At 38.6% G+C, this 27579-nt stretch overlaps 1 protein-coding gene across 1 annotated transcript in view; it reads left to right on the top strand.

The window, feature by feature from the left end:
* DNAJC3 (DnaJ heat shock protein family (Hsp40) member C3) overlaps positions 1-23458 on the top strand; it is a 74755-nt gene extending 51297 nt beyond the window's left edge. The window contains exons 6-12 of the mRNA XM_003928204.4: positions 40-221; positions 716-835; positions 7153-7258; positions 7343-7463; positions 18550-18682; positions 19553-19701; positions 23218-23458. Of these exons, the coding sequence (XP_003928253.1) occupies positions 40-221; positions 716-835; positions 7153-7258; positions 7343-7463; positions 18550-18682; positions 19553-19701; positions 23218-23375 (969 nt within the window). The 3' untranslated portion in view covers positions 23376-23458. The remainder of the gene's footprint in view (positions 1-39; positions 222-715; positions 836-7152; positions 7259-7342; positions 7464-18549; positions 18683-19552; positions 19702-23217) is intronic.
* The last annotated feature ends 4121 nt before the right edge of the window (positions 23459-27579 follow it).

Here is a 27579-nt window from a genome sequence, read left to right as displayed (position 1 = left end):
TTTTTTCTTTCTTAAAGTCTTGTTTTTTTGTTCCTTAAGGTTTGTGTTTGGGATGCAGAACTACGGGAGCTTCGAGCTGAGTGCTTTATAAAAGAAGGAGAACCTAGGAAAGCTATAAGTGACTTAAAAGCTGCATCAAAGTTGAAGAATGATAATACTGAGGCGTTTTATAAAATAAGCACACTATACTACCAACTAGGAGACCACGAACTGTCCCTCAGGTCAGTTCTACTGACACACATCCGATCTTTTTTTATTGTTGGCAGTAAGATGACCTCATCTTGTTTTAACACTTTAATATTAAATTAATAAGATGGTGGTTAAGGCTGTGTTTATATTGGATATCCATTTATATATTTTGTGTTACTCCCAAGTTACTTTAATTCCATGTAGTTTGTTTTTATGAAGCTGCTTATTAAAATAAATAGGAAGGCTATTATATTTATAGAAACAAAATAGATTATTTACTGTATAATGCTAAGTCATTTTAATTTGAATTAACAAATGTATGCATGGTACAATGTGTGTATATATATATATATATATATATATATATATATGTGTGTGTGTATATAGTAAATTATGTCTCAGTATGTTTTTGTTTAATTGTTGCAAACAAACAATATTTTTATTGTGATTTCTGTATTTTGTGTGGAAAACTACTCATTGATTGTTTTGACACGAAGTATTTTCCTTTTTTTAAATATGTGAACAGTGAAGTTCGGGAATGTCTTAAACTTGACCAGGATCATAAAAGGTGTTTTGCACACTATAAGCAGGTAAAGAAACTTAATAAGCTAATTGAGTCAGCTGAAGAGCTCATCAGAGATGGCAGGTGAGAATATGGTTGTCCCAACTGTCCAGCCTTTCCTCATATGTTGGGTTGTGGGCACGAGTGAACTACAGAACTGCTCTTTTATTTCTCAGCCGTTGAGGGTGGGGTATTCTAGATAGCTCTGGGCCTTAGCAAAACTACCGGAATTGTACATTTTTGAAATAGGGAAGAATGTAAATAATAGTAACTGTGTAGCATCCTTACCAGCAGACTTATTTGTGTTACACCAAATATTTATTATCTCCTGTATCAGGCACTGAGCTATGTACTGAGGGTACAGAAATGAATTTGGTGATAGTTTTTTGTACTTAAGAAGTTTATAGCATTGCACGGGAAACAGATATATGAACTGATTATTAAAAGACAATGTGATACCACAGTGATAGAATGTACAGAGGATAATGGGAGTGCCAAAGAGGAGTATTTACTCCAAACCAGGATGGTGAAGGCAAGGAGTAAAAGAAAAGCTTTTTTAAGAGAAGATGATAGATATTTAAATCCTAATCCTAAAGAGTAAATAAGAGTGGGCAGAAGCAAGAGGCTGTGTCTGTGCAAGTGTTGTTTATAGGGGGTTTATAGGCTGGGCAGGAGGACTGAAGAGAGTACAGGGCACTGCAGACAAAACTGCCTAATAGAAAATAGGCTCCGATTCCTGTACTTTTAGTACCTTTGTAAGTTGCCATCATGAGAATGCTTTACTCAGTTTCCTCCAACATCTTGCAGACTATAATGTCTTGCAAAACTATAGTACATTGTCACAATCAGGATATTGATATGGGTGCAGTCAAGATACAGAATAATTCCATCCCAACAAGGGCCCCTCTTGTTGCCTTTGATAGCCACAACTACTTCCCTCTTGATCCTATCCCTTCCTTAGCTTAGCTTGAGGCAAGCACTAATCTATTCTTTACTTCTAGAATTTTGTTATTTTAAGAATGTTACATAAATGGAATCATACAATATATAAACTTTTGGGATGACTTTTTTTTTTTTTTTTTTTTAAAGACAATCTCACTATGTTGCCTACCTGTTCACAGTTGCAGTCACAGTGCACTGCAGCCTTGAACTCTTAGCTTCAAGTAATCCTTCTGCCTCAGCCTCCTGAGTAGCTGGGGCTTCAGATGCACATCACCACAGCTGGCAGGATGGGCTTTTTTCCCTCTCATTCAAATTCTTTGGAGATTATCCATATCGTATCAATAATTCTTCCTTGTTTACTGTTGAGCGGTTTCCGTGGTATGGATTTACTGCAGCTTGTTTAACAATTTATCCATTGCAGGACATTTTGGGCTATTTCGTTTTTGGCCATTATGAATAATGCTGTTTTGATATACAGGTGTTTTTGTGAATTTAAGTCTTCATTTCTCTGGAATAAATGCCAGTAATAAATGCTGGGCTTTTGTTTATAAAAACTTGCCAGATGGATTTGCAGAGTGGCTGTACCGTTTTTACATTCCCACCAGTAACAAATGAGTGATCTAGTTTTTCTGTATGCTTGACAGCCTTTGGTGGTGGTACAATTTTTTAAAAAATTTTAGCCATTCTTACAGGTGAGATGTGATATCTCATTGTAGTTTTAATTTACATTTTCCTAATAGCTAATGGTGAATATCATCACATGTATTTATTTGCTATTTGTCTGTCTTCTTTGGTGAAACGTCCCTTCATGTCTTTTGCTCATGTTTTAATTGGATGGTTTGGTTTTTTACTCTTGAGTTTTGAGAGTTCTGTAAATTTCCTAGATATTAGTCTTTTGTCTGATATGTGGTTTGCAAATACTTTTTCCTGCTCCTGTGGGCTTATCATTTCATCCTCTTAACAGCTCTGTCATTTGGCATATACACATTTTGGATTGTTACGTGGTAGACTGACCCTTCTATCATCTATATTGTCCCTCTCTGGTAATTTTCTTTGTTGTTTTATGTGATATTATAGTTTGTCTTGCTTTCCTCTAATATTTGCATGGTGTATTATTTTCCATCCTTTTACTTTCAACTTGCTTATATTCGATGTGAGTTTCTTGTAGATAGCCTATAGTTAGGTTATTTTTTTAAATGCTCTGTGCTAATCTTTTCATTGATATATTTAAACCATTTACCTATTTTTTTTGAGACGGAGTTTCGCTCTTGTTACCCAGGCTGGAGTGCAATGGCGCGATCTCGGCTCACCGCAACCTCCGCCTCCTGGGTTCAGGCAATTCTGCTGCCTCAGCCTCCTGAGTAGCTGGGATTACAGACACGCACCACCATGCCCAGCTAATTTTTTGTATTTTTAGTAGAGACGGGGTTTCACCATGTTGACCAGGATAGTCTCGATCTCTTGACCTTGTGATCCACCCGCCTCGGCCTCCCAAAGTGCTGGGATTACAGGCATGAGCCACCGCGCCCGGCTAAACCATTTACCTTTAACGTAACGTTACGTTAGGGCTTAAATCTTCCATTTTATTATATTCTGTTCTTTGTTTTTCTGTTTTCTTTTTCTATTGGTTTAACATATTTTTAGAATTCAATTTTTACTCATCTGTAGAGTTTCTGCACATATCTCTTTGTATGGCTTTCTTAGTATTTGCTGTAGTATAATACCACTTATGAGAGTCTACTGGTGTCATTTTAGCAGTGGAGTAAAACAGCCTTTCTTCCTTTTGCATCTTCTTTACCTTCTCCTGTTTACAATATAATAGTCTTAAATATTTCCTGAACCACATATGTGCCCGTATTTTTGTTTACCATGTTTTCTTCCTTTTTGATGTTCCAGGGTTCTATCATTTATCCTTTCCTTTCTGTTTAGAGAACTTCCTTAGGGCAGATCTTCTCTAGCTTCTTTTATCCGAGCATCTCTTGATTTCACATTGAGTCCTGGAGGAGATTTTCTCTGGGTGTAGGATTCTGGGTTAACATTCATTTTTTTTTTAGCATTTGAAAAGTTCTGCAATACTACTTTCTATCCTCCATGATTCCTGATGAGAAATCCTTTGTCATCCTGAACGCTTTTCCCTCTAAAGATAAGGTGTCATTTTCCTGTTTTTCAAGATTTTTTCTTTGACTCTTTAGTGTTCAGAAGTTTATGGTGTGTCTTGGCATGGATTTCTTTATGTTCATCCTATTCGGAGTTCACTTTGCTTTTTGAATATGTAGATTTATGTCCGCCCCCAAATTTGGGAACTTTTCAGCCATTCTTTAAGTACTTTGTCAGTTCTCTTTCTTCTTAGACTATGATGTCATAAATCTTAGGTCTTTTGTTATAGCGTCATAGGTCCCTGAGGCTTTTCATTTTTTAGAAGTCTGTTTTCTCTTTATTGTTGAGTTTGGTGATTTCTTTTCACTGTACCTTAAACTCCTGGACTCAAGCAGTTCTCCTGCCTCAATCTCCCTAGTAACTAGGACCATAGGCACATTCTACCACACCTGGCTAATTTTAAAATTTTTTTTCGTGAGACAGGGTCCGTCTCTGTCCCTTCATTTTGTTGTTCTATAAAACAAAAAAAATTTTTTTTTAACCAGTGTTTTGCTCTTGTTGCCTAGGCTGGAGTGTAGTGGCACGATCTCAGCTCACAGCAACCTCTGCCCCCCAGGTTCAAGGGATTCTCCCTGCCTCAGCCTCCTGATTAGCTGGGATTGCAGGGGCCCGCCACCATGCCCAGATAATTTTTTTTGTATTTTTAGTAGAGACGGGGTTTCACCTTGTTGGCCAGTCTCAAACTCCTGACCTCAGGTGATCTGCCCACCTCAGCCTCCCACAGTGCTGGAATTACAGGCATGAGCCACCATGCGCATCCTACCAATTTTTTATTTATTTTTATTTTTTATTTGAGACAGTGTCTTACTCTGTAACCCAGGCTGGAGTGCAGCAGTGATGCAATCTTAGCTCACTGCAATCTCTGCCTCCAGGGTCCTGGTTCAAGCGATTCTCCTGCCTTAGCCTCCTGAGTAGCTGGGATTACAGGCACGTGCCACTATGCCCAGCTATTTTTTTTTATTTTTTTAATTTTTTGTAGAAATGAGGTTTTAACCATGTTGGCCAGGCTGGTCTTGAACTCCTGACCTCATGATCTACCTGCCTCAGCCTCCCAAACTGCTGGGATTACAGGCATGAGTGAACGCGCCTGGCCTCAAAACAAATTTTTTATAGAGACAGCGTTTCACTGTATTGTCCCTGCTGGTAAGTTAGGTAATTTCTGTCACTCCAATTCACTGATTCTTTTCTCTTTCCCCTTCATTCTGCATTCAGTAAGGCTTTTTATTTTGTTTTTTGTACTTTTTAGTTCTAAACCTCCACTCAGTTTTTAAAAATTTTTTTATTTCTTTTTCTACTACTTTGCTTAGGCATTTTTTTCATTTGCTTCAAGCATGTTTATAATTGATGCTTTTTAAAAATGGCTGCTTTAAAATCTTTGTCAGATAATTCTAACATCTCTGTCCTCTTGTTGGCATGTATTGATTGTCAGTTTTCATTCAATTTGAGATCTTCCTAGTCGTTGGTTGGATGAGTGGTTTTTAATTGAAACCTGGGATCTTCATTTTGTTATGTCTGTTTTGTATTTAGACTTCTTTTGGCTGGCTTTTGACACTGTTCCAGCAAAGCAGGGAAGCGGGTGGTGGACGCCAGCTTGTTACAGCCGGGTGGAAGTAGAAGTTTTCTACTTGGACTTTGTGGATACCTAAGGGTCAGGGAGCTTCTTGCCACCACTTGCGCAGGGGAGAGTTTTGGCTCCTCACAGTCTCCACTGACACCACTGGGGTTGTGGGGTGGGGACTCATTACCAGCCATGGATGAAAGTCCTGTCTCCCTAGTTGGCCTTCCCTGACACTACTGTGGTAGAGGTGTAGAGGGAAGCTTGTTACAGCCTCACCAGGGAGAAAATCTAGGCTGTGTACTCACAGTGAAGAGGGGTGTGGGTTGAGGTGGGGGTGTAATTTTCTCTATAGTATTCGGCTGGAGTTGAGCTGTTATTGTTAAAAAGTTTTCTGTTTGCAAGTCTGCCCTTTTCAGGTCCTCTGGCTAGAGAGAGCAGACTTCTGCAGGTTTTCATTATTGTTGTTCTGTACCTGTTGGCGTTTCTGCATTGCTGGAATTTTCAGCTCCAAGTCTGGGATATATGAAACAAAAAGGAACCCAGGGAATGTCTTACCATGTTTTTCCTCAGGTCCTGAGTCACTGGCTAGTCTGTCTTCCCTCCTCCTTTGAAAGTTTTCTATTTTAAAATATATTTATATATAATTTTTCGGGTTTTTAGTTGTGCTTAGCTGGAGGAATTGGGAAAAATACATCTATTCCACTTTCCCAGAAGCTGGCTTTTTTTTTTTTTGCTTTAAGTTTTAGGATGCAGGTGGAGAATGTGGAGGTTTGTTACATGGGTAAACATGGGCCATGGTGGTTTGTTGCACCTATCAACCCGTAACTTAGGTATTAAGACCTGCATGTATTAGCCATTTGTCCTGATGCTCTCCCTCCCCTTGCTGCCTGCCGTGCGCAAGCCCTGGTGTGTGATGTTCACCTCCCTGTGTTCATGTGTTCTTACTGTTCGGGTCCCACTTATGAGTGAGAATTATGCGGGGTTTGGTTTTCTGTTCCTGCGTTAGTTTGCTGAGGATGATGGAAAAGCTGGCTTTTGCTTTAAATGTTTTAGTTAAGCCTGTGTTTTAATACATTGGCATATTTAAATATGAAGATTACAGTATTTTGGGAATAATGAGCCACCATAGCATAGAAATATATTTTTAAGTTTAGTATTGTTGAAGAAAGTAACATAGCATATAACAGGATTAGTACTTGCTGGATTAAAGAAAATGCTGAAATGGCTTTTATTCTTAGAAAGCTTCTACAGTTGGGAATTTAATCAGGTACCTTCTGTATGAACTACATTGTACCTTGTTGTGAATACTTACATTAATTAATTATATGAAATGGCATGTAACTGGGCTCCATTATTTTCATGGAAGTGTGTACTGACCAAGAAATAAAAATTCTCTGTATTGATCAATGTGATCAGTGTCAGTTAGACTCAACAGGGTGTTTTACTCAGTTTTGGAATTCCAAGCTTGCTTCTGTAAGGAAATTCTTGTGGTTTGATTGGTACTCACAGGTATGCTTCGTTCTGTCCATCTGCATCTTCTGTGGTCATAGTTTTATCTCCTAACTCTTACTATGTAGTGTACCTTCTATGCAACTCTAGATTAATAAGGGAAAAGCCAAATCCGAAGCCAGGGACTCATCCAATTGGATTGATTAAGCAACACATGGTGAAGAGGGGAGGGGCCTTTCTGCAGCTCTGGAAATCAAATGACATTGTTTCTTATCATGATTTGCTCATTTCTTAGATACACAGATGCTACCAGCAAATACGAATCTGTCATGAAAACAGAGCCAACAATTGCTGAATATACAGTTCGTTCAAAGGAGAGGATTTGCCACTGCTTTTCTAAGGTAACAGTTGACTTGTTCCCAGAAATGTGAAAACTCCACGTATGGAATACCAACCATAAATCCTTTTCTCACATTTCCTTTTAGGACAAGAAGCCTGTTGAAGCTATTAGGATATGTTCTGAAGTTTTACAGATGGAACCCGACAATGTGAATGCCCTGAAAGATCGAGCAGAGGCCTATTTGATAGAGGAAATGTATGATGAAGGTAAATCCTTCATCTGTGTGTTATTTTAGGCACATATACATATTCTCTCTATATATACTTGGTATGTAGAAAACATATATACAGAAAGCATACATATATGTTGTATGTCCCTAATATAAAACAGTCCTCTGTGACTCCAAGCTGTTTAGTAACATAGGATAGCTGCTACCCTATTTTGTTTAAGCCAAATGAAGTAACAAGAAATTCCTGCTAGATGTTGTGAGGACCTTGAATAAAAGCAGTGTCCTGTTTTTGGAAGATAACTAAGGCATATACAGTAATATACAGTTTTTGAAAAATAGAATCCATATACATATATATGTTTTTATATAGTTTTGTAACCTTTCTTCATGTGTCACTGAGTTATGAACATTTAAATGAGACAGTTTTTTAAAAAACAAATGAGCCTTAAAAGCCCTTAGTGCAAATATTTTGTTTCAAATTTAGGTAAAGCATTTTAAATCAAAAACAGTAATTTTCTCTTACAGTTAAATGAAGAGTTTGAATGATAACATTTGGTCTGTGATACTCTTTTTAAGGTACAGCTGGTCAATTTCTTTTTCTCTGCCTTCCTCAATTAGAAAAGAATCTTACTCCTAAGCTGTTTTCAGGGAATGATGACAACCTGGTCACTACTATTTGTGGGACATCTTGTGGGGCAGTCAGACCTTGAGGTCTCTGAAGAGGCTGGGAATGAATGCAGTCAAAATGCTGTTTTAATATTCATAAGCATGCTTCGATAAGGCATGTAGTCCACATAGAAGATGCCTTTAGCAGACTTGTTCTCTTCTCTTTTGAGCTACTGTGTCTACTTGGTGAGATGGTTTTACTCTAGGATTTTGCATTCCAGTTAGTTTTTGGAACCCTTTATCAAAGGTACTTTTGTCATCTGTATGTAAACTCTAGCTCTGACTGTGTAATTAGAGAAGCTATAAAAGAATATAAAGAGCTTAGCTGTTTAAAAAACAATCAAGGGCTAAATCTTGTAGAATGCTACCTTTAATTCGAAAGATGCTTTTGTAACTTGAATGTTAAACTGACTTGCTTTTTGGGGAAACTTGATGGCTTATTTTTTGAAGAAAAAGATGCCTAGTGCAAATTTAACGTAATTCATCTGTTTCCGGGTTTTTAATTTATTTTATTTTTTTGGAGACAGAGTCTTGCTCAGGATGGAGTACAGTAGTGCGATCTTGGCTCACTGTAACCTTCACCTCCCAGGTTCAAGCAATTCTTTTGCCTCAGCCTCCCGAGTAGGTGGGATTACAGGCTTGTGCCACCACATCCAACTTATTTTTGAACTTTTAGTAGAGACGGGGTTTCATCATGTTGGCCAAGCTGGTCCCAAACTCCTGACCTTAGGTGATCTGCTTTCCTTGGCCTCCCAAGTGCTGGGATTACAGGCGAGAGCCACCATGCCCCACCCAATTGATCTGTCTTTGAAGTCTGTTGTTTCCTTGAAAAAATTATTTTGAATAGGAATTTATTAAAGAGAGAGAATGGTCACCAGCTCTCTAAATGTGCAAAAGAAAGAAAGAAAAGAAAAGAGTCTGTATAACTGAAACTGCCACCTGACTTGTTTGGATTTGAATCAGAGGTTTAGTAAATGATGTAACTTAATAATAATCTTACTTAACTAAGCTAAATAACAGTATGTCTTTAGTTGAAATCTTGAGTTAGAAATATGCTTTCCATATTCCTCTGCTTCCTGATTTTACCTTTTTAAAATAAGCAATTTAAACTGATGGCAGGGTAAATAATGAATAAAGAAGAGGTTTAGGTTAGTGAAAAATGGAACATGGACATTTATTAATATGGGGCTTAAGATAGAATTACCAGGAAACATATCAGGGGATTTCACTCACTAGAATGCAAGTAAAGTAAGACTTATTTGAGGATGCCTCTGAGATCTTGAAAAATCAAGGGAAACGCTTCAGTTCTCTACATGTCTGTTTTAATAGCTTCTGAGAGGAACAGACTGACATTGAAGCAATACTAAAATATTGGCAAAGTTTCTTTGAACATAGAGATAATTCAGGTGTCCTTATGAAATGATCAGTTATATTTGCTAGGACTTACATTATGTGAGGGCAGAGACCTGTGACTGTTTTGTTAACTGATGCATTCCTGGTGCTTGTGCTGGCACTCATCTTTGCTGAATGAATGAAGATTATTTATTTATTTATTTACAATAAAGTCATAGTGGAAAGAGTATGGAATTTAGAATTCGTCCCGCCTTTGAGTCTGGCTGGCTTTGTGCAGTTATTCTGTCTTTTTTTCTTTCCTTTTTTGAGACGGAGTCTCACTTTGTAGCCCAGGCTGGAGTGCAGTGGTACAATCTTGACTCACTGCAACCTCCGCCTCCCGGGTCTCGGTTCAAGCAATTCTGCCTCAGCCTTCTGAGTAGCTGGGATTACTGGAACACACCACCATGCCCAGCTAATTTTTGTATTTTTAGTAGAGACGGGGTTTCACCATGTTGGCCAGGCTGGTGTTGAACTCCTGACCTTCTGATCTGCCCAACTTGGCCTCCCAAAGTGCTGGGATTATAGGCATGAGCCACCACATCTGGCCAGTTATTCTATTTTTTATTGTTAATTGTGGTAAAATATACAATATAAAAGTTACCGTCTTAACCATTTTTACGTGTATAATTTAGTAGAGTTAAATATGCTCATATTGCTGTGAACAAGATCTTCAGAACTTTTTCACCTTGCAAATCTGGTATCTGTACCCATTAAACAGCAGCTCCCCTTTACCTCTCCTTCAGCCCCTGGGAATCACTGTTCTACTTTCTGTCACTATGTATTTGACTATTCTAGATCTTCATATAATTGGAATCATACAGTATTTGTCTTGTTGTGCTCAGCATATTTCACTTAGCATAGTATCCTCAAGGTTCATCCATGTTGTAGCATGTGACAGGATTTCTTTTCCTTTTAAGGCTGAATAATATTCCATCGTATGGATATCCCACATTTGTTTATTTATCCACTGATGAACATTTGTGCTGTTTTGCCTTTTGGCTTTTGGAGTGGCGTTGCTATGGATATGGGTATGCAAATGTCTCCTTGAGGAACTGCTTTCAATTCTTGTATATATACCTAGAAGTGGGATTGGAAAATCATATGGTAGTTCTAGTTTTAATTTTTTGAGGAACCTCCATACCGGTTTCTGTCATGGTTACAACATTTTACAATTTTACCAGCAGTGCATAAAGATTCTAATTCTTCCACATCCTCATCCACAGTTTTTTTTTTTTTTTTTTTTTTGAGACAGAGTCTTGCTCTGTCACCCAGGCTGCAGTGCAGTGGTGCGATATCGGCCCACTGTAACCTGTGCCTCCTGGGTTCAGGTTATTCTCTCGTCTCAGCCTCCTGAGTAGCTGGAATTACAGGTGTGTGCCTCCAAACCCTGCTTCTTTTTATTATTATTATTATTATTATTTTGTAGTTTTAGTAGAGACAGGTTTCACTGTGTTGGTCAGACTGGTCTCAAACTCCTGACCTCAAGTGATCCACTTCCCTCAGGCTCCCAAAGTGCTGGGATCACAGGTGTGAGCTACCGTGCTCAGCTGGTCAACACTTTAGATTTTCTGGTTTTTTGATAGTAGCCATCTTAATGGGTGTAAAGTGATAACTGGTTTTGGTTTTGATTTGTATTTCCCTAATGATTAGTGATGTTGAGCATCTTTTCATATGCTTGTTTGCCATCTCTATATTTTCTTTGGAATATGCCATTTATTTTTGCTATATGGTTTCAATCAAGTCATTTGTTACTTCTTACTCTGCTTATCTGTAAAATAAAATAAGAATAAGAATAGTCCTTACCTCCTAGAATTGTTGTGGCTATTAAGTAAGATGATGCTCAGAAAATGCTTAGCTCAGTGCTGCTAGGAAACGTCTACATCAGTGGTTTCCACTACACTTATTTTCAGGTTGTTTGGAACTTGCATTGACTTTTCTGTACAAACAGTATTGTGTGGGCTAGCTAGCTAGCTTCTTGAGCTAAGCTTTGAACCTGTGACCGACTGCTGCATGAACCCCATTTGATACAGCTGTTATTGTCACTAGTAATGTCCAGAAGTCTGTGAACAGGGCCAAGTAGAGTGCTTTCTCTGGATGAAGACTGGCCTGGGCAAAATTGTGAAAGAGGTAAAGTTTATCTTTTGATTCGCTAGGGTGTTGTCCTCTTCACAGATTCTTGTGCCTTCTTGCTTATCCTAGGACTCCACCCAGTCATACTACCTAGGCCCGCCCTATCCCGCAGAAGTATTCCGTGTTCAAAATTCATACTGGCTGGGCACAGTGGCTCACACCTGTAATCCCAGCACTTTGGGAAGCCGAGGTGGGTGGATCACCTGAGGTAAGGAGTTCAAGACCAGCCTGGCCAACTTGGTGAAACCCTGTCTCTACTAAAAATACGAAAGTTAGCTGGGCATGGTGGCGCGCACGTGGAATTGCAGCTACTTGGGAGGCTGAGGCAGGAGAATCACTTGAACCTGAGAGGCAGAAGTTGCAGTGAGCCGAGATTGCACCACTGCCTTCCAGCCTGGGCAACAAAAGTGAAACTCCGTCTCAAAAAAAAAAAAAAAAAAAAAAATATCATACCACCTCTGTGCATCAGCAGGCTTAGCCCCCAACACAGCTGTGTTTTAGTAAGAGTGGCCAAATTTAAGGTATTTGTTAAAAATACTGGTTGGTTTCTATACCTTATGAGATAAGCATTTTTAACCCAAAGGAATCTGAGTAGTGGAACTTCAAGCAGGCACTTATGCCATCAGGTCAGACAGCCTATGAGGGAGGTACTGGGGCAACAGGCCTGCCTCCTGGGCATGAAGGAGACCATTCCTTCTAGCAGATTACATTTCTCATGGGTGATGCTTTTTTTCAAGGTTGTAAACCAGGGGTTCCTGGCTTCTGTTTATGGAGAGGAGACGGGGAAGAGATTGGTCTTTGTTGGAAGATGCTGATTGTATTTAGGATTATAACTAAATGTGACTTTATAAGTTGGAGGCTACTTAGATATTGACATTCTTTATACGCCATCATAATAACCACAGACACATGTCATCAGAAACTATAAAGCAGATGCTTCTGAAACTTTTAACTCTTGAAATAAGTGCATCTACCTTGGCTCAGCTAATTAGTTGGAAGCAGGTTGTTAGAATAAATGGCTAGTCCTTTGCAAAGACAATTAGTGGGATATGGCATGTAGACTGATGAAAGCCTTTGGCTCTACATTTCCTGAACTGACTTTACAGTCATGCTTGCAGTTTTTATTCACACTCACACTTGCACTTTTATTCAACTCTTAGCCACAGCTGCAGAGTTCTCATTTCATTTGAAAAGTGTGTAGTTACAAGGAAAACTAAATAGCTACCTGCAGATACTTGGGATTAGCATATTTGCCGACCTTATCAGTTGCGTAAAACATTGTACTCCCTATGGTGCCAGCTTTGTGAACCCATGAGCATAATGTAGGTGAGGAAGTAGGAAACAGTTACAATAGTCAAGGAATATTATTCAGCAGAAAAAGACAAAAGACAGATTTCCAAATTATGAAAAACTTAAAAGTGTTGGAAGTAAAAAAGTGCTAAGGAAAAGAGATCAAGAAGTTCACTGCAAATGCATAGATGGGACAGAAGCTTAGAAGGCTGTGGAGTGGTCCTTTGCCTCTCCCAACAGTGACGAAACACATTTGACTTACGGCAGAGGGTAGGTTTCGATAGGGGAAGTCAGTCAGATACGTTTTCATTTTGGCTTTTTGTTAATTGTCAAGACTGTAATTTCCTATGACTAATGAGTGTGATCTCAAGTAATGAGGTTTCTTTAAGAAAGGGAAAAAAAAAACTCAAGATTTTTCATCATTTTAAATAGAAACAGACTATATGAACGAAAGCCATTATTTGTGTCTGCCTACTCCAGCGCTTTGAATAGAGTTGATGACATTTCTTAACTGTTGATAAAGTATAGCACAGGTTGGGTTGTTGTTTTTTTTATAGGATGGTTTTTGATGACAAATTTAGGTTTGTTGTTGTTGTTGTTGTTGTTGTTGTTGTTGAGACAAGGTCTTGCTGTGTCATCCAGGCTGGAATGCAGTGGCACAATTATGATTCATTGCAGCCTTGACCTCCCAGGCTCAAGCGGTCCTCCTATCTCAGCCTCCCAAGTGGCTGGGACTACAGGTGCATGCCACCACACCTGACTGGTTTTTGTGTTTTTTGTAGAGATGGTGTTTTGCCATGCTGCCCAGGCTCGTCTTAAACTCCTGGAATCAAGTGATCTGCCCACCTTGGCCTCCCAGAGTGCTGGGACTATAGGTGTCAGTCATTGCACCTGGCCTGTTTCTTTATTCATTATAAGATTATTAATATTTTCTGCTTGATCTGTGTTAGTTTTTATAAGTTACATCTTTGAAGGAATGTTTCCATTTCTTGACATTGCTGATTTTGGCATGAGGTTCATAATATTATTCTTTAATGTATAAATGTCTAAAAGTCTGTAAGATGACTCCTGCTTTGTTTCTAATATTAATAATTTGTATTTTTTTTTTCTGTTGATCATTGTAGACAGAGTTTGGTCAGTTTTTTGGTATTTTTAAGGAACCAACTTCGGGATTTGTTAATAATTTCTATGGTTTTTTCTTTATTATTATATTGATTTCTGCTCTTTAGTTCCTTAGACTGACTTTGGTTGTACTTTGTGCTGTTGCTAGCTTCTTAAGGTTGAAATGTTCATTGATTTTAGGCCTTTCCTTTTTTAAATATAAGCATTTAAAGTTGCATCTTTCACATTTTGTTTTGCTTTCATTGTAACTTGGCTTGAAGTGTATTCTAATTTCCCTTCTGATTTCTGTGAGGCATGGATTATGTATATGTGTTCTAATTTTCAAATACTTGATGGTTTCCTAGGTACTTTATTATTTATTTTGATTTTAATTCCATTGTGGTCAGAGAATATGCTAGGTGTGATTTCCTTCTTTTAAATTTATTTAGACTTGTTTTGTGGTCCAGCATGATATCTAACTTGATTAACATTCTATGTACACTTGAAAAAAAGGTGTATTCTGCAATTGCTGGGTGTGATATTTCTGTTAGTTTTTCCATCAGATATGAGGGGAGAGTTAAGATCTTTGATTATCTGTTATGGAAATTGTGAACTCTCCGGTCTCTCTCTTTGATATCGTCAATATTTCCTTCATGCGTTTTGAAGCTCTGCTATTAGCAGCCTGTGTATTTATGACTGTCAAGTGTTCTACTGATGAATTTTTACATTTATTGTTACTCAGTCTTCCTGTTATCACTGGCAATACTCTTTCTTGAAGTTTTATATGATATTAATAGAATCACCCCTGCCTTCTTGATCTCTTGCTTGCATGGTGTATCTGTCTTCATTTATTTACTTTCAGTGTCTTTGTGCCTTTATAAGTGTGTCTCTTGTAGACATCATATAGTTGGAACTTGCTGTTTTGATCAATTTTGATAATTATAATCTCTGTCCTTTGGAGTGTTTACTTGATCAGTATTGTGATTGCTGATATAGTTGTATGTAGGTCTGTCATTTTACTGTCGTTTTTTGTCCTTTTGCTTTTGAATTTGTTGTTCCTCTCTTTCTGTTGTCATTTAGATTATTTGAATATTTCTAGTATCCCTTCTGGAGTGCTGTGGTTATTCACAGGTGTGATTTTAGTGCATTGTAATCTTAAACTCCTTGCCTCACGCAGTCCTCCTGCCGCAGCCTCCCAAGCAGCTGGGACTGCAGGTGCCTTTCCTGCTCCCAACTCTAACCACTTTTTAAATAATTTCTAGTATTAATGTAATAGTTTCTAATTATTAGTTACCACTATAATTGGAATTAAAATATGTCTTCCTCTAGTTCTTGATTTATCAAGTTTAGGCAGTTTCCCTTGTCTACCTGCCATAGCAGAGGAAGAACTGAGTAGACCTTACTAGTTCCTTCTGTTCTTTCTCACCTTCAATTTTAGTATTTAATCTTTTGATTATATTTACAGCTTTAATGTGATATAGATAAGTTATAATATACGTGTCTCTTTCTTGCTCTGTCACTTTTAGATAGCATCTCGATTGTATACTACTGATAATAAGGAAATTAGTTTATTTCCATCTTATCTTTCAACTACATGTTAAGTATGTGTTAGTATACTTTTATAATGCCTGTAGTATTTAGATTCTTTCCTCTGTAGTTGTGAATAGTAAGGAAATGAAAGCCATTTAGTAAACTGATATATTATGAATATATAGCTTCAGGATCAAGTCATGTGTTTGAATCCTTAGAGAAGGAGATGTAATCATTTTACCAGCCAGTGTCAGAAACACGGAGTCACTTGTTCACAGATGGCCACACTTTTAATATGCTTCTCATTTGGAGCAGAATTTTTTGGTAAGCGTCTCCCCAAGGTGGAGTTACTGTTTCTTTGCCGGAAGAAACCTATGCCTCTGTCTTACCAGGAACATCTTGAGAGTTTAATGACAGTGTGTATGAATGAGATCTGCTCTCTGTGAAGATACTCTTTATGGGTGTTTTTTTTTTTGAACTTTTTCTTTTCTTTTCTCTGTGAAGATATTATTTAGCCCTGTAACTCCTGGCTGTGCCTGGCCTGCCGCACATCTTTTGCCCAGAACTCCTTTCACTGTCTTTCTGGGTTTTTCTGTCTTCTTTTTAAAGATTTAATCATGTCTTCATCTTTCTTGGATTCTTTTTTTATTTTGCTGAAAGTGCATCCTCAAAAAGTGGTATGAATGTGTCTGATGCCAGAAGGTAGTATTGCAGCTTCTCAGAAATTTTGAGGAAAAACGATATTTAACACAGACTTTTATGTATAGCAAACAATTAGGGTAAGGATTCAGTGCAGTTGTTTAGAAGTTTTCCTTTTTCAGTGTTCTGGAGACACTGGGATCAGCTGTGGTGTAAAAGTTTGGAAAAATCTCTGGAAAGACTGCTGCTTTACAGGGAGGTAGCTTAGTGACAGCTTCCTCTGTGAAAATGTTCTGTTTGGGCTTGGTTTTTGAGCCAAAGGTCTTTTTAACTTCTGGGTGGGACTGCTTTTTGTTCGTTTGTTCCCAGTTTGTTGTAGAGGTCTTGAGTGCCCTTCGGGCCCTCCACAGGCACATCTTTTGTTCTGCTTACAGCCTGGTTCTTGGGCCTCAGTGGGGGGTTAAAGCTATAGCCAGAGGCTCCACTTGTGGCGGCCAGAGCCTGCCCAGCCATCCCATAGTCATCTCATGGATTATCCTGATGGCTGCCTGCCTTATAGCTACTTCTGCTTGCCATACTGAGGGTCCTCTGCCAAAAATAATGGCTTCCAGATCTGCTAGGACCTCTTATGGTGTGTGCATGCACTGTGGTTCCCTCTACTTAGGTTTATTACTAATGTGCTCCCACTTCCTATCTTCTAGAAATTTATCAGAGTTGCTGGTCTGCTGTTGTCCTCAGTGCTGCTATGGTTATATTACTTTTCGCCATTTTGGTGGGAAGGAGGGTGGACAAATGTGTGTGTGTGTGTCTCCCATCCTTAGCTGGTGATTTGCATTGCTCCTTAAGAATGTGAAGGAAATATAGAGAAAAATAATTTGGGATAGATAAAATTTTTTAGATTCAGAGGTTAGAAAATGAATTGGCTAATATGTAACATGGTATTCTTTATCCAGGGCTGACATGTGTCTGGCCTATTCTACTTTTCATAGCTGTTTAGTTATGGTGATGGGATCAACATGTGCAAATCACCAGCTAAGGATGGGAGACACTGAGGCAACAGGCCTGCACATATAGCCCAGAACTTAAAGTATTTTAAAAAACACATACACACCCAATCATGTTGGGAACACTCCTGAAATGCGGCATCCCAGCCATCAGCAGTAAGCCAACCTTGTCAGCAGGCTTTTGTAAGGATAGCAGCCTCAGGCCTGCTGCGTTGACTTTCTTCTATGGGATCTTAGATACCCAGGTGCCTTGTATTTTCTAAGTATTTAAAATGCTGTGCATTAGCTGGGCATGGTGGTGCGTGCTTTACTCCCAGCTACTTCATGGGCCTGAGACAGAAGTATGGCTTGTGCCTCGGGGGTTGAGGCTGTGAGCTGAAATGATAGAGATCCTGTCTCTTAAAAATTAAAAAACAAAACAAAACAAAAACAAATAAAATGAAAGATGTAATGTGGATAGTCACCAGACTCCCTATAATGGGACTGTACGTGTCTTGCATTTTGATTGACACTTAGGTTTGTAGTAGTATTAAAGCCTGTGGGTTACTCACTCATTCAGATTGTGGACAGTTCCTTCTATAAATTTTTTTTTTCTAGCTTCCCATTGGCTAAACCCACCTCCTGCTTCCTTTCTAAACATCTAATTCTTCTGCGCTGTTGTCAATCCATACCTGACCAGGATATTTTCTTTATCCCTGTCTTTCTTTGCTATGTAACAATCACTTCAGTCTTAGTGGTGGTAAAATTGCTCTGGATAAATTGCTGATATTAACATATTTACCCCAAGGGTATGGGGAGATAATGCAGGACGGTGGGCAGGAAAACAGCAGTACATTTTGTTGAATAAGAATAATAGACTACCTAAACTCAGTCTTAGTATGCCTTTTAAACTTTTTTGGTTTTTTTGAGATGGGACTCTCACTCTGTCACCCAGGCTGGAATGCAACTTCTGCCCCCTGGGTTCAAGCGATTCTCCTGCCTCAGCCTCTGGAGTAGCTGGGACTACAGGCATGCGTCACCATGCCTGGCTAATACTTTTTTGTTTTTATTTTTGTTTTCAGTAGAAACAGGTTTTGCTATGTTGGCCAGGTTGGTCTTGAACTCCTGACCTCGTGATCCGCCCACCTCAGCCTCTGAAAATGCTGGGATTACAGGCATGAGCCCCTTCACCCAGCCTCTTTTAAATATATATATATATATATTTTTTAATCAAAATTACTAAGGGGATATCATTTAAGGTTTTTGGCAATAATGGCCAAAGAGTAAAAGGGTTGGGGGATGATAACTTCAGCATCAATTTTACAGGATAAGAAAAGGCAACAAATGATAATTTGCCTTAACAATATTATCTTAAACATATTTTGACAGCTATTCAGGATTATGAAACTGCTCAGGAACACAATGAAAATGATCAGCAGATTCGAGAAGGTCTAGAGAAAGCACAAAGATTATTGAAACAGTCGCAGAAACGAGATTATTATAAAATCTTGGGAGTAAAAAGGTGAATTATTAAAATTTACTTTGCTATTTTTAATCAACTGTTTCAAAGGTAATCATTGCTTTTTTTTTCCTGATTCATTTTGTTATGTAATTTCAGTCATATGGATTAAACCCTAACAATCTGAACATTACAGAGCTATTCTGAGTGTGTTATAAGCAAGTTTCTTTGACAGACACCAATAATGCAACAACAGAGAATTAGTAGTTGGCAACAAAGATATGACACTGTAGCATGAATGGGTCCCAGGCCTAGATTTTTTAAGAAGCGTAAAGGGTAGGAGCTTTCTTTTGGTGGGGATGGAGGAGGAGAGGGAATGAGGAAAGAAAAAGCTTTCTCTAGGCCTAAACATAAAGTAGTGCTTTCAGAATTAAGTGTGAAATTAAGGTTTACCTTATATAAAAGTACATATTAAGTAAATGATATACCTCCCATAGTTAGATAAGTGTAACAGCAATCTTTCAATCAAAATTCGGGATATTTGTGCTTACTATTAAGTAAGCTAATGTAGAAACATAATTGAAAGTGGGGTTCAGAGTCAAATAATCTTTTTAATGCCGAGAATTGAATTATGGTAGCTTGGAAATTCAGAAAGTTAAATAATTCATTGATGTACCTTTTTTAAAAAAGGGAAAATTATAAAGATCAGGAGTGCTTTATTCCTAGTAATCTTAGTGAGCGAGTACTCAAGCCTGATGTCAGCTTTAATGATCATCCAGAACTGTGTGTGCAGATCCTTGGCCTGTGATACCATTGGAACTATTTTACAAAACCAGTTTGTTTATTGGCAGTAGGATCTTAATCAATTCTGATTCTTATGATAGTATGTTAGACACGTCTCCACTAATGATTATTTATTTTGCCACCCCTCAGAAATGCCAAAAAGCAAGAAATCATTAAAGCATACCGAAAATTGGCACTGCAGTGGCACCCAGATAACTTCCAGAATGAAGAAGAAAAGAAAAAAGCTGAGAAAAAGTTCATTGATATAGCAGCTGCTAAAGAAGTCCTCTCTGATCCAGGTATTATTGGCCTTTATTCCTTTCACTCATCCTAGAGGTGGTGTTAGAAGTGAGGGTGGAACACGTGGTAGGTTCCCCGTGTGGGGCTGTACAGGCAGTGACTGGTCCTAAGCCCAGTTCCAGAACTGTAGTTTTATGCCTGCCCTTATCCAGCCCGCTTATGCGGGGGACCCCCTCATTGCAGGTACTAGTGGAAAGACCATCATACATGGAATCAGAGGGCTTGAGTGTGAATCTTTTTTTCTACTCAAACAAGTTCTCAGAATTTTTTGGTCTCAAGTTTTTTCAACATGGAGGGTAACAGTATCTCAGGTTCCTTCTAACCTCAGAGGTCAATGATGAATTCTCTCTACCAAGCTCACAGGAGCTTGATGAGGAAACCAGCTTGCCAGGCTGGATTGCACAGGGTAGAAGAGCAGATGTCTGGCCTAGGGCCTGCTTCGCCCCATGTGTGTTCACCAGGAATCTTGGCCTAAATCAAATGATTGTTAGATTTACTGGTTTACGTGTGTGTTCTTTTTCTAAATATTTGCTTTTTGTAGAAGCAAGGTCTCGCTATGTTGTCCAGGCTGGTCTTTAAACTCCTAGGCTCAAGTGATCTTCCCAATTCAGCCTCCCAAAGTTCTGAGATTACAGGTGTGAGCCTCTGCACCTGGCCACATGTGTTCTTTTGCCGTACAATAATATAGCCTGGAAATTTCGTAACAGGGAGACAGGCTCAGCATTGAGGTAATATTGGACAATGCTTTGCTGTTGCCAGAGGGAATTTCACATTAAGCTGACACTTACCGCTTTTTTGTGGCATTCCATGTCAGTGGGAGCAGAAGCTGTGATCTGAGCCAGACAAATAAAACAAAAAGAGACGAAATGTTATGTTTATTTGTCAAATCTTTTTCTTGAGCACCTACTTATGGAATGGAATTGAAGGTAAATAATCTTTTATTTTCAAGTAATTTATAATCCAGGAAACGAGACAGAAATCTACTTCCCTTATCAAGTAGCGTAGGATACATACTGTCCTGTTACTCAGCAAATACTGAGTGCCTACAACCTGCCTTGAGCAGTTCAATCCTCTTAGTTTGTGCAGTGCCCAGGTGTAGTAGTGTATCAGAGTGGGAGTCAGGATCTTCTTATGGGATGGGGACTCTTGATCTAAGCTTTAAGTTAGCAGGGAGCCAACCAAGGGGATGGGTGTCCCTGCACAGAGACATGCGTTTAGGAAAGAGCTGCAGGTCCTTTTACTTAGTTCCTGTTCTTATGTTCAGGATGAACTCTCTTTTCGTTTAAAGACTTTAAAGTTTTTCTACTGTACATATATCAAAACACATGTATCATATTTATGACTGTTTAGTAGCATCACATGAAATAAATCTTGGCTATAGTTTTTCTCATTGAAAAATAGTTACCTCATTCTTTGAGATGTATGCAGACCACTCCATTGAATTTTTGACTAATTACATGATGTGGATATAGCCGAATTCACTTCCCTTTCCATTCACAGTATCCTTTCTCTAGAGCCATTATCACCCCCATCACTATGGAGAGTTCACTACTATTCCAAGATGTGCTGACACCCTAGATGAATTTTGCATGTGAGATAGCAAAGATATGGAGCCTAAGTGCATTAGCTTTTATAAAACCAAGCTGAGTTTCAGATCAACTATAATACCTGCTTAGTTATTAACCCTCAGCATAAGAACCCTCCATTTTACTGGTGGGTTTCCTCCTCCTAATGTGTGGCTTCAGATTAACCTCCCAGAATGAAGTAAACTGGCTTTACTGTAAGTATCTTTGAACTCCTAAAGGACACGTTACTGTGAGAGAGCAAAGTGGGACTTGGGTTATTTTTATATTTACATTTTTTCTGCATTCTCTATTTTCCATTTATCAAAAAAACCTAGCTATATGCTGAGTATTTTTTTAGTTCAGTGGTATATGTGCAGGTTTGTTACATAGGTAAATGTGCATTATGGGGGTTTATTGTACAGATTATTTAATCACCCAGGTATTAAGTCTAGTACCCATTAGTTGTTTTTCCTGATTCGTTCCTACTTTCAAGTGAGAACATGTGGTATTTGGTTTTCTGTTCCTGCATTAGTTTGCTAAGGATAATGGCCTCCAGCTCCATCCATGCCCCTGCAAAGGACATGGTCTTGTTCTTTTTTATGGGTGCATAGGGTTCCATTGTGTATTGACAGGCGTTTAGGTTGATTCCACGTCTTTGCTGTTGTGAATAGAGGTACAATAAACAGACATATGCATGTTTCTTTATAATAGAACCATTTATATTCTTTTGGGTGCATACCTAGTAATGGGATTGCTGGGTTGAATGGTATTTCAGTCTTGAAGGAATTGCCACACCGTCTTCCACGATGGCTGAATGAATTTACACTTCCACCAATCGTGTATAAGCATTCCTTCTTCTCCACAACCTTGCCAGCATCTGTTGTTGTTGTTGTTGTTGTTTTTGACTTTCTGATTTGCATTTCTATAATGATTAGTGATGTTGAGCTTTTTTCCCTATGATTGTTGGTTGCATGTCTGTCTTCTCTTGAGAAGTGTCTGTTCATGTCCTTTGCCCACTTTTTAATGGGGTTGGTTTTTTCTTATAAATTTAAGTTCCTTGTAGACCTTTGTCAGCTGCATAGTTTGCAAAATTTTTCTCCCTTTCTGTAGGTTGTCTGTTTACTCTGTTGATGGTTTCTTTTGCTTTGCAGAAGTTCTTTAGTTCAATTAGATCCCATAATTTTTGCTTTTGTTGCAATTTTACGATGCAAACGCCAAAAGCAATCTTTGCCCAGGCCTATGTTCTGACTAGTATTTGCCAGGTTGTCTTCCAGGGCTTTTCTAATGGCTCTGAGGACATAAGCTCTTTCTTCCTATCCCTGCAGTATTCCTCTCTGTTGCCTTCTCCCATGTGTCTGCATTGGTCTCTTTCTGCTCAGGGCTCAGAGGCCCCACCATTGGGGCACCAATTGCATGGGAGGGAAAAGTGAGCCTCCTGGAGTTGTATGTTGTGGAGGCCCCTCTCCCCTCATGTCTGAGGAGCTTTAGTGCCGTTTGGATTAAACTGAGGCTCTATGGTGCCCATTAGATACTTGATGAAGTCATTGCCTTATAGACTTTATTTTGGGGATGAGGGTGGTGATCTGGCTGTTTCATTAGAAGTGCAGACTTTTGGAAGTTTCTTTCTCTCAAATTACTTTTTTCTAAGTAATTTCATTGGGTAGTTACCAAGCTTAGGTAGCTTCTTCTGGGGTGAGATTTAGGGACGTGAATTTCAGTAAATACCTATTTTCAACCCTGAACCTCACCCTTTTTGTGGCAAATTTCTATAGTCTGTTTCTTCTGGGTGGGAATGGGAGAGCCTGGATTTGAATGTCAGGCACAACTCTTGATAACTGAAAAGTATGTAGCCCCTCAAACCCACCCACCCTCCTCTGCCCAGAGAAAACACTCCCCATGCCGCTGTACCTTAGTTATTACCTGGTTCTTAATTTGCTGACTTCTTTCTAGAAATGAGGAAGAAGTTTGACGACGGAGAAGATCCCCTGGATGCAGAGAGCCAGCAAGGAGGCGGCGGCAACCCTTTCCACAGAAGCTGGAACTCATGGCAAGGGTTCAATCCCTTCAGCTCAGGCGGACCATTTAGATTTAAATTCCACTTCAATTAAACCAACTGTTTTTCTGCTCTTCTTAATTTTTTTAAAGATTAAAAACAAACAAATCTTGTTCCGGGACCCTAATGAAAAGAAAATTCAAATATCTTTCAGTTTGTCCATGACCAAAGAGTTGCTTTAATAGGAAAAAATCTGTTATTATCCCTGTTAGATTTATGGTTAATGGGTTTGCAGTGGCAGGGAGGCAAGGAATGGTTCTGTTTCTGACAAAGCAGCCTGCATACATTTTATGCTGCCTGTAGGAAGTGGTCTGAGGCGGGTTCACCTGTGGAAGTGCCCATGTATTCTGTATTTTTCTACACTGGAGCTGAGATTCTTCTCTTCACAGCCTTGCAGAGTAAGTCAGTGCTTACAAGTGTAGTTATGCCTCCGTATTCTTAAAAGAGAATATGAACATTTTGAGCTGTACGTTTTTAGGGACAGCTGTGCTTCGATGTGGTCAATCTAGTCACTTGCGAGTGTGAAATCTTTAGTATGCATGTGTTTTTACCTCTCTGGTCTGTCAACACGGCTGTCACTGAAGGAGGATCAAGAGACCATCTTTTAGGAATCCTGCCACCAAATGATAATATATCTAGGTTTAGACTTTGGATTAATGTTAAAAATGTACATTTTTTTGGATTCAATACCTGCAGAAGAATATTGAAACTTGAATTTATGAATATCTATGAACCCTCTTAATATTAAACAGAACAAATTAAAAGCTATAGGTAAAACAGGTTCAGATAAAATAGTGGCAGTATTTAAAATATTGCTGAAGTGCAGATTGAAATACTTTTTCAAGAACTGAAGTTCTGAGTTTTTAGAGAGAATTGCGTGTAACAGGATTGGCTTAGAAACGTAAAGTTGCTCGGTCAACATAAACACCGAACACGATTCCCACTTTTAAGTAAAGACAGTGGGGCAGCTTCTTTCTCCTTCTTTTATATCAAAGCTTGATCTTATTTTAAAGTGCTGTGGTCTCCCATGTGGGACCTGTCTGGTGGTCTGTGGTAAGCAGTAGACCTGCCCTTCTACCAGATCTTGATGCCTCTAGATGTTCTGCCTACGAGAAAAGACAGGCTTGCAAGTTTAGTCAGGTCTGTCTGTATTTCCACTATTGTTTCATTTAATAAAATGGCATCTCCTCTTGAGATGTTCTTCTTACCTTTTAAGAAGATAACTATTTAAGAAATGAACTAGTCTGTCTTTGTATACTGAATACTTCTTCCCTAAAAAATGTTACTTTAATCAAGAATATTGAATATTTATGGAATTATTGAAGCTGCATTTGAAAGCTGAGGGAATTACTTTAGATAGGAATTATCACCTTAAAATCAAGCATTTTAATTCACTGTGGGAGGCATCCTGACCATGGACATACATAACAGCAGACCACAAATTGTTTTCATCTGTAGTCATATCCTGAAACATATGTGGACAAAATTTTTAAGTGAGAGAAACCACATAGTTAAACTGAGCAAAACACTTAATTTAAGTGCTTTCTGCGTCTGTTTAGGAGTCTATTTCTTACCAATAAACTTAACAATGCATTTGGGAAACTAGGAACACCTTGCAGCTTTCATTTTGCTTTAATGCTTCAGTTCAAGCCAGTGTAAAAATAATTTCCAAAGTATTTGTCTGTTCTTTAACTGATCTCTCACTACTAGCTATATCAGCAATATCTTTTTCAATCTGGTTCCTTTTGTATATGATATCACTGTGACCTCTTTGAAATACAGTGATGGCTTTTACCTACTTTGAAAAGTAAGAATTTTCACATAAAATCAGAAGAAAAGGAAATAAATCACTTGCCCTTCCACTTGGAGAGCATGACAGCTGCCAACAGCAAGGGGGCCAGGGCCGCACAGGAGATGCGCCCACGGCCGGGCCGCCTCCCACCTGCTGCCCACAGGCTTATTTGCATTTTCATTTTTCTCCACTTGCAACAACCATATTTTCAGCTCCTAAATTCTTATCATGGATTTAACTTAGTTATCATAACTGACGTGCAGATTTACTTGCCTGTTTTCAATGAAGAGAGAGCAGCAGCTCTGGTGCCACGTGCCAGCGCCACGGAGGGAAGTGAATTCTCTGCAATCTGTTGTTTTGCTGATTCATGAAGAAAGTAACAACTGTTGAGTTCCAGTCTTGACGGGCATCGGCAATTTCTCTCCCAAATGGAAAGACGGTCACTGCTTGCTTCCCTTAAAGTGTGACTGAGAAAAAACCTGGATGTGTTAAGAGATAATCATTCCCCCTGCCTGTCTGACATAGGGTATCATGATGCATTGTAAAACCGTACTACTGAGAAGGCATTTTCCTTTTTTGAAGAGGGCTACTTTTATTTTCCCTTGGGGACTGCAGGTGCCAGGTAACCTTTATGGCTCTTTCAGGAAAAGTCAAATCAGAGTGGGGTACCCTAGCCTTAGCTCTGTTAGTCTGCTCCTACCTTCTTTCCTTTTTGGTGAGCTCCATGAGTGGAGTTATCAGTGGTCTGTACTTTGTGGATATTTTGCCCAGCACGAAGTATTAGACACATCAGTCTAGAAGCATTGTGAAAAAGTTCCAAAAAGGGAGATTAAATTTAATTCATTCCCCAGTTCTGAAAGTTTGTGCTTTCTTATATTGAATAGATGAAAACTTGAAAAAAATTTTGATAGTTGACTAATGGGAATTGGATGTAACATACTACTAATTCTACAATGTCTCTCTTTAGTCAGTATTAAAAATCCTTTTTAAAGTATTGGTATGAAAACAGATTTGTGTTGCCCTGATAATGGAATTTTAAAATTACCCACAGTTTAAGGGAAGAACATAACTGGGTAAAAAGGCAGCCAATAAAACCACAATTTGAAATGAATACCATTTTCTACTCTCGATGGATGATGAAAAATTTTACCTTTAAAGGCATATAATGGGTTAGAAGTTGTCTGTAACATTTACCGTGAAAAAACAACATACGATGTATACATTAAAGATGGCTCCTTGGTGAGGTCTGTCTGAGAGCCGACTGCCTTACAGATACAGGGTACTAGTAACGGGTCTTGCCAAGTGTTCAGCAATGTTATAACCTAGAGAAGTTCATGCAACTTTGTTGAATGTAGTTGACTTTTCAGATTTGTAAAAGAAGGTAGAAGGCAAATGTTAATTTGCCAACAACTAACATCCTTTTTCTAAATCAGATCATTCCTTTTTTGTTAGTGTGAGTTTATCCTGTAATTTCAAATTATGGTAAAAGGTGGGATTATTTGAGATTTTTTTGTTTACAGATGATCTCATTTCCTGAATGATTTAAAAGTAAAATTAGCCACTGCGTGGCTTTGTGTATAGTGACTGGTTTTGTTGCACTCATCTGTGGCTGAAACACTTCCCTGCAGTGGAAAGCCGAGCAAGGAGGAGGTAAACATTGGAGATGTTTGCTAAAATATTACTCTTACCATGAATGAGAAAAGACTAAGTAACTTAATCCATCTCAATTTAGTGTTTTAATAAAAAAGGAACCTAATATTTGAAATGGGTCTCAGACATGTCTACAAATATGGGTACTATTTTTATGCCCGTGTATTTTCACATTTAATAAAAATATTTATGGTCATATCAGTATTTCCTTACTTTTGATTCATTTTTGTTGTCTTCGAAAATAAAACTCTTAAAGTCCATCTTAGGAGAAATCTGTTTCCAACTTTGCTTCACAAAAAGTCAGTGACTGAGGTGACAAAAGGCTCTTCCTTTACACAAGTTGACAGTGAAGGTCAGCGCACAGAAGGCAGAAAGACTAAAATCTCTTAACCCCCAAAAGTCCTAGGACTTATAAAGTGGACAGTTCTTCAGTACTATTAAAATATAACACTGAAATTGGCTTTGTCTGAAGATTTTCCCTTTTATATCCTATTTGTACATTCCTGTTAAGGCCCTAAGTTGGGAGGGAGGACACTATAGCCTATCTCAAACAAATGTCCAACTACAAACAAAAGGAACTGTCTTCTCAGTTAATGTATTCTGCAGCTCTTAAGATTCAAGGAGAGCTAGAATCTATAAATGTGTATAGAACTTTTCCAGAAAGCTCAAAGCTTCCAAATTCTTAATCCTCATGACACTGTGGCACTATATGAGCAGCCAGCCTGAGTCTGAAGATAAAGAGCATGAACACGTGCAGCAGGCATGAGGGCTGCAGGGAGATGCGAGAGGACAGGAGTTCCGAGTCCTCTTCCTGGAG

Source organism: Saimiri boliviensis, chromosome 16 (genome assembly GCF_048565385.1).
Source record: "Saimiri boliviensis isolate mSaiBol1 chromosome 16, mSaiBol1.pri, whole genome shotgun sequence".
NCBI classification, from domain to species: domain Eukaryota; kingdom Metazoa; phylum Chordata; class Mammalia; order Primates; family Cebidae; genus Saimiri; species Saimiri boliviensis.
Note: the sequence above shows the minus strand (reverse complement) of the source record. Positions and strands in the feature narration are given on the sequence as shown.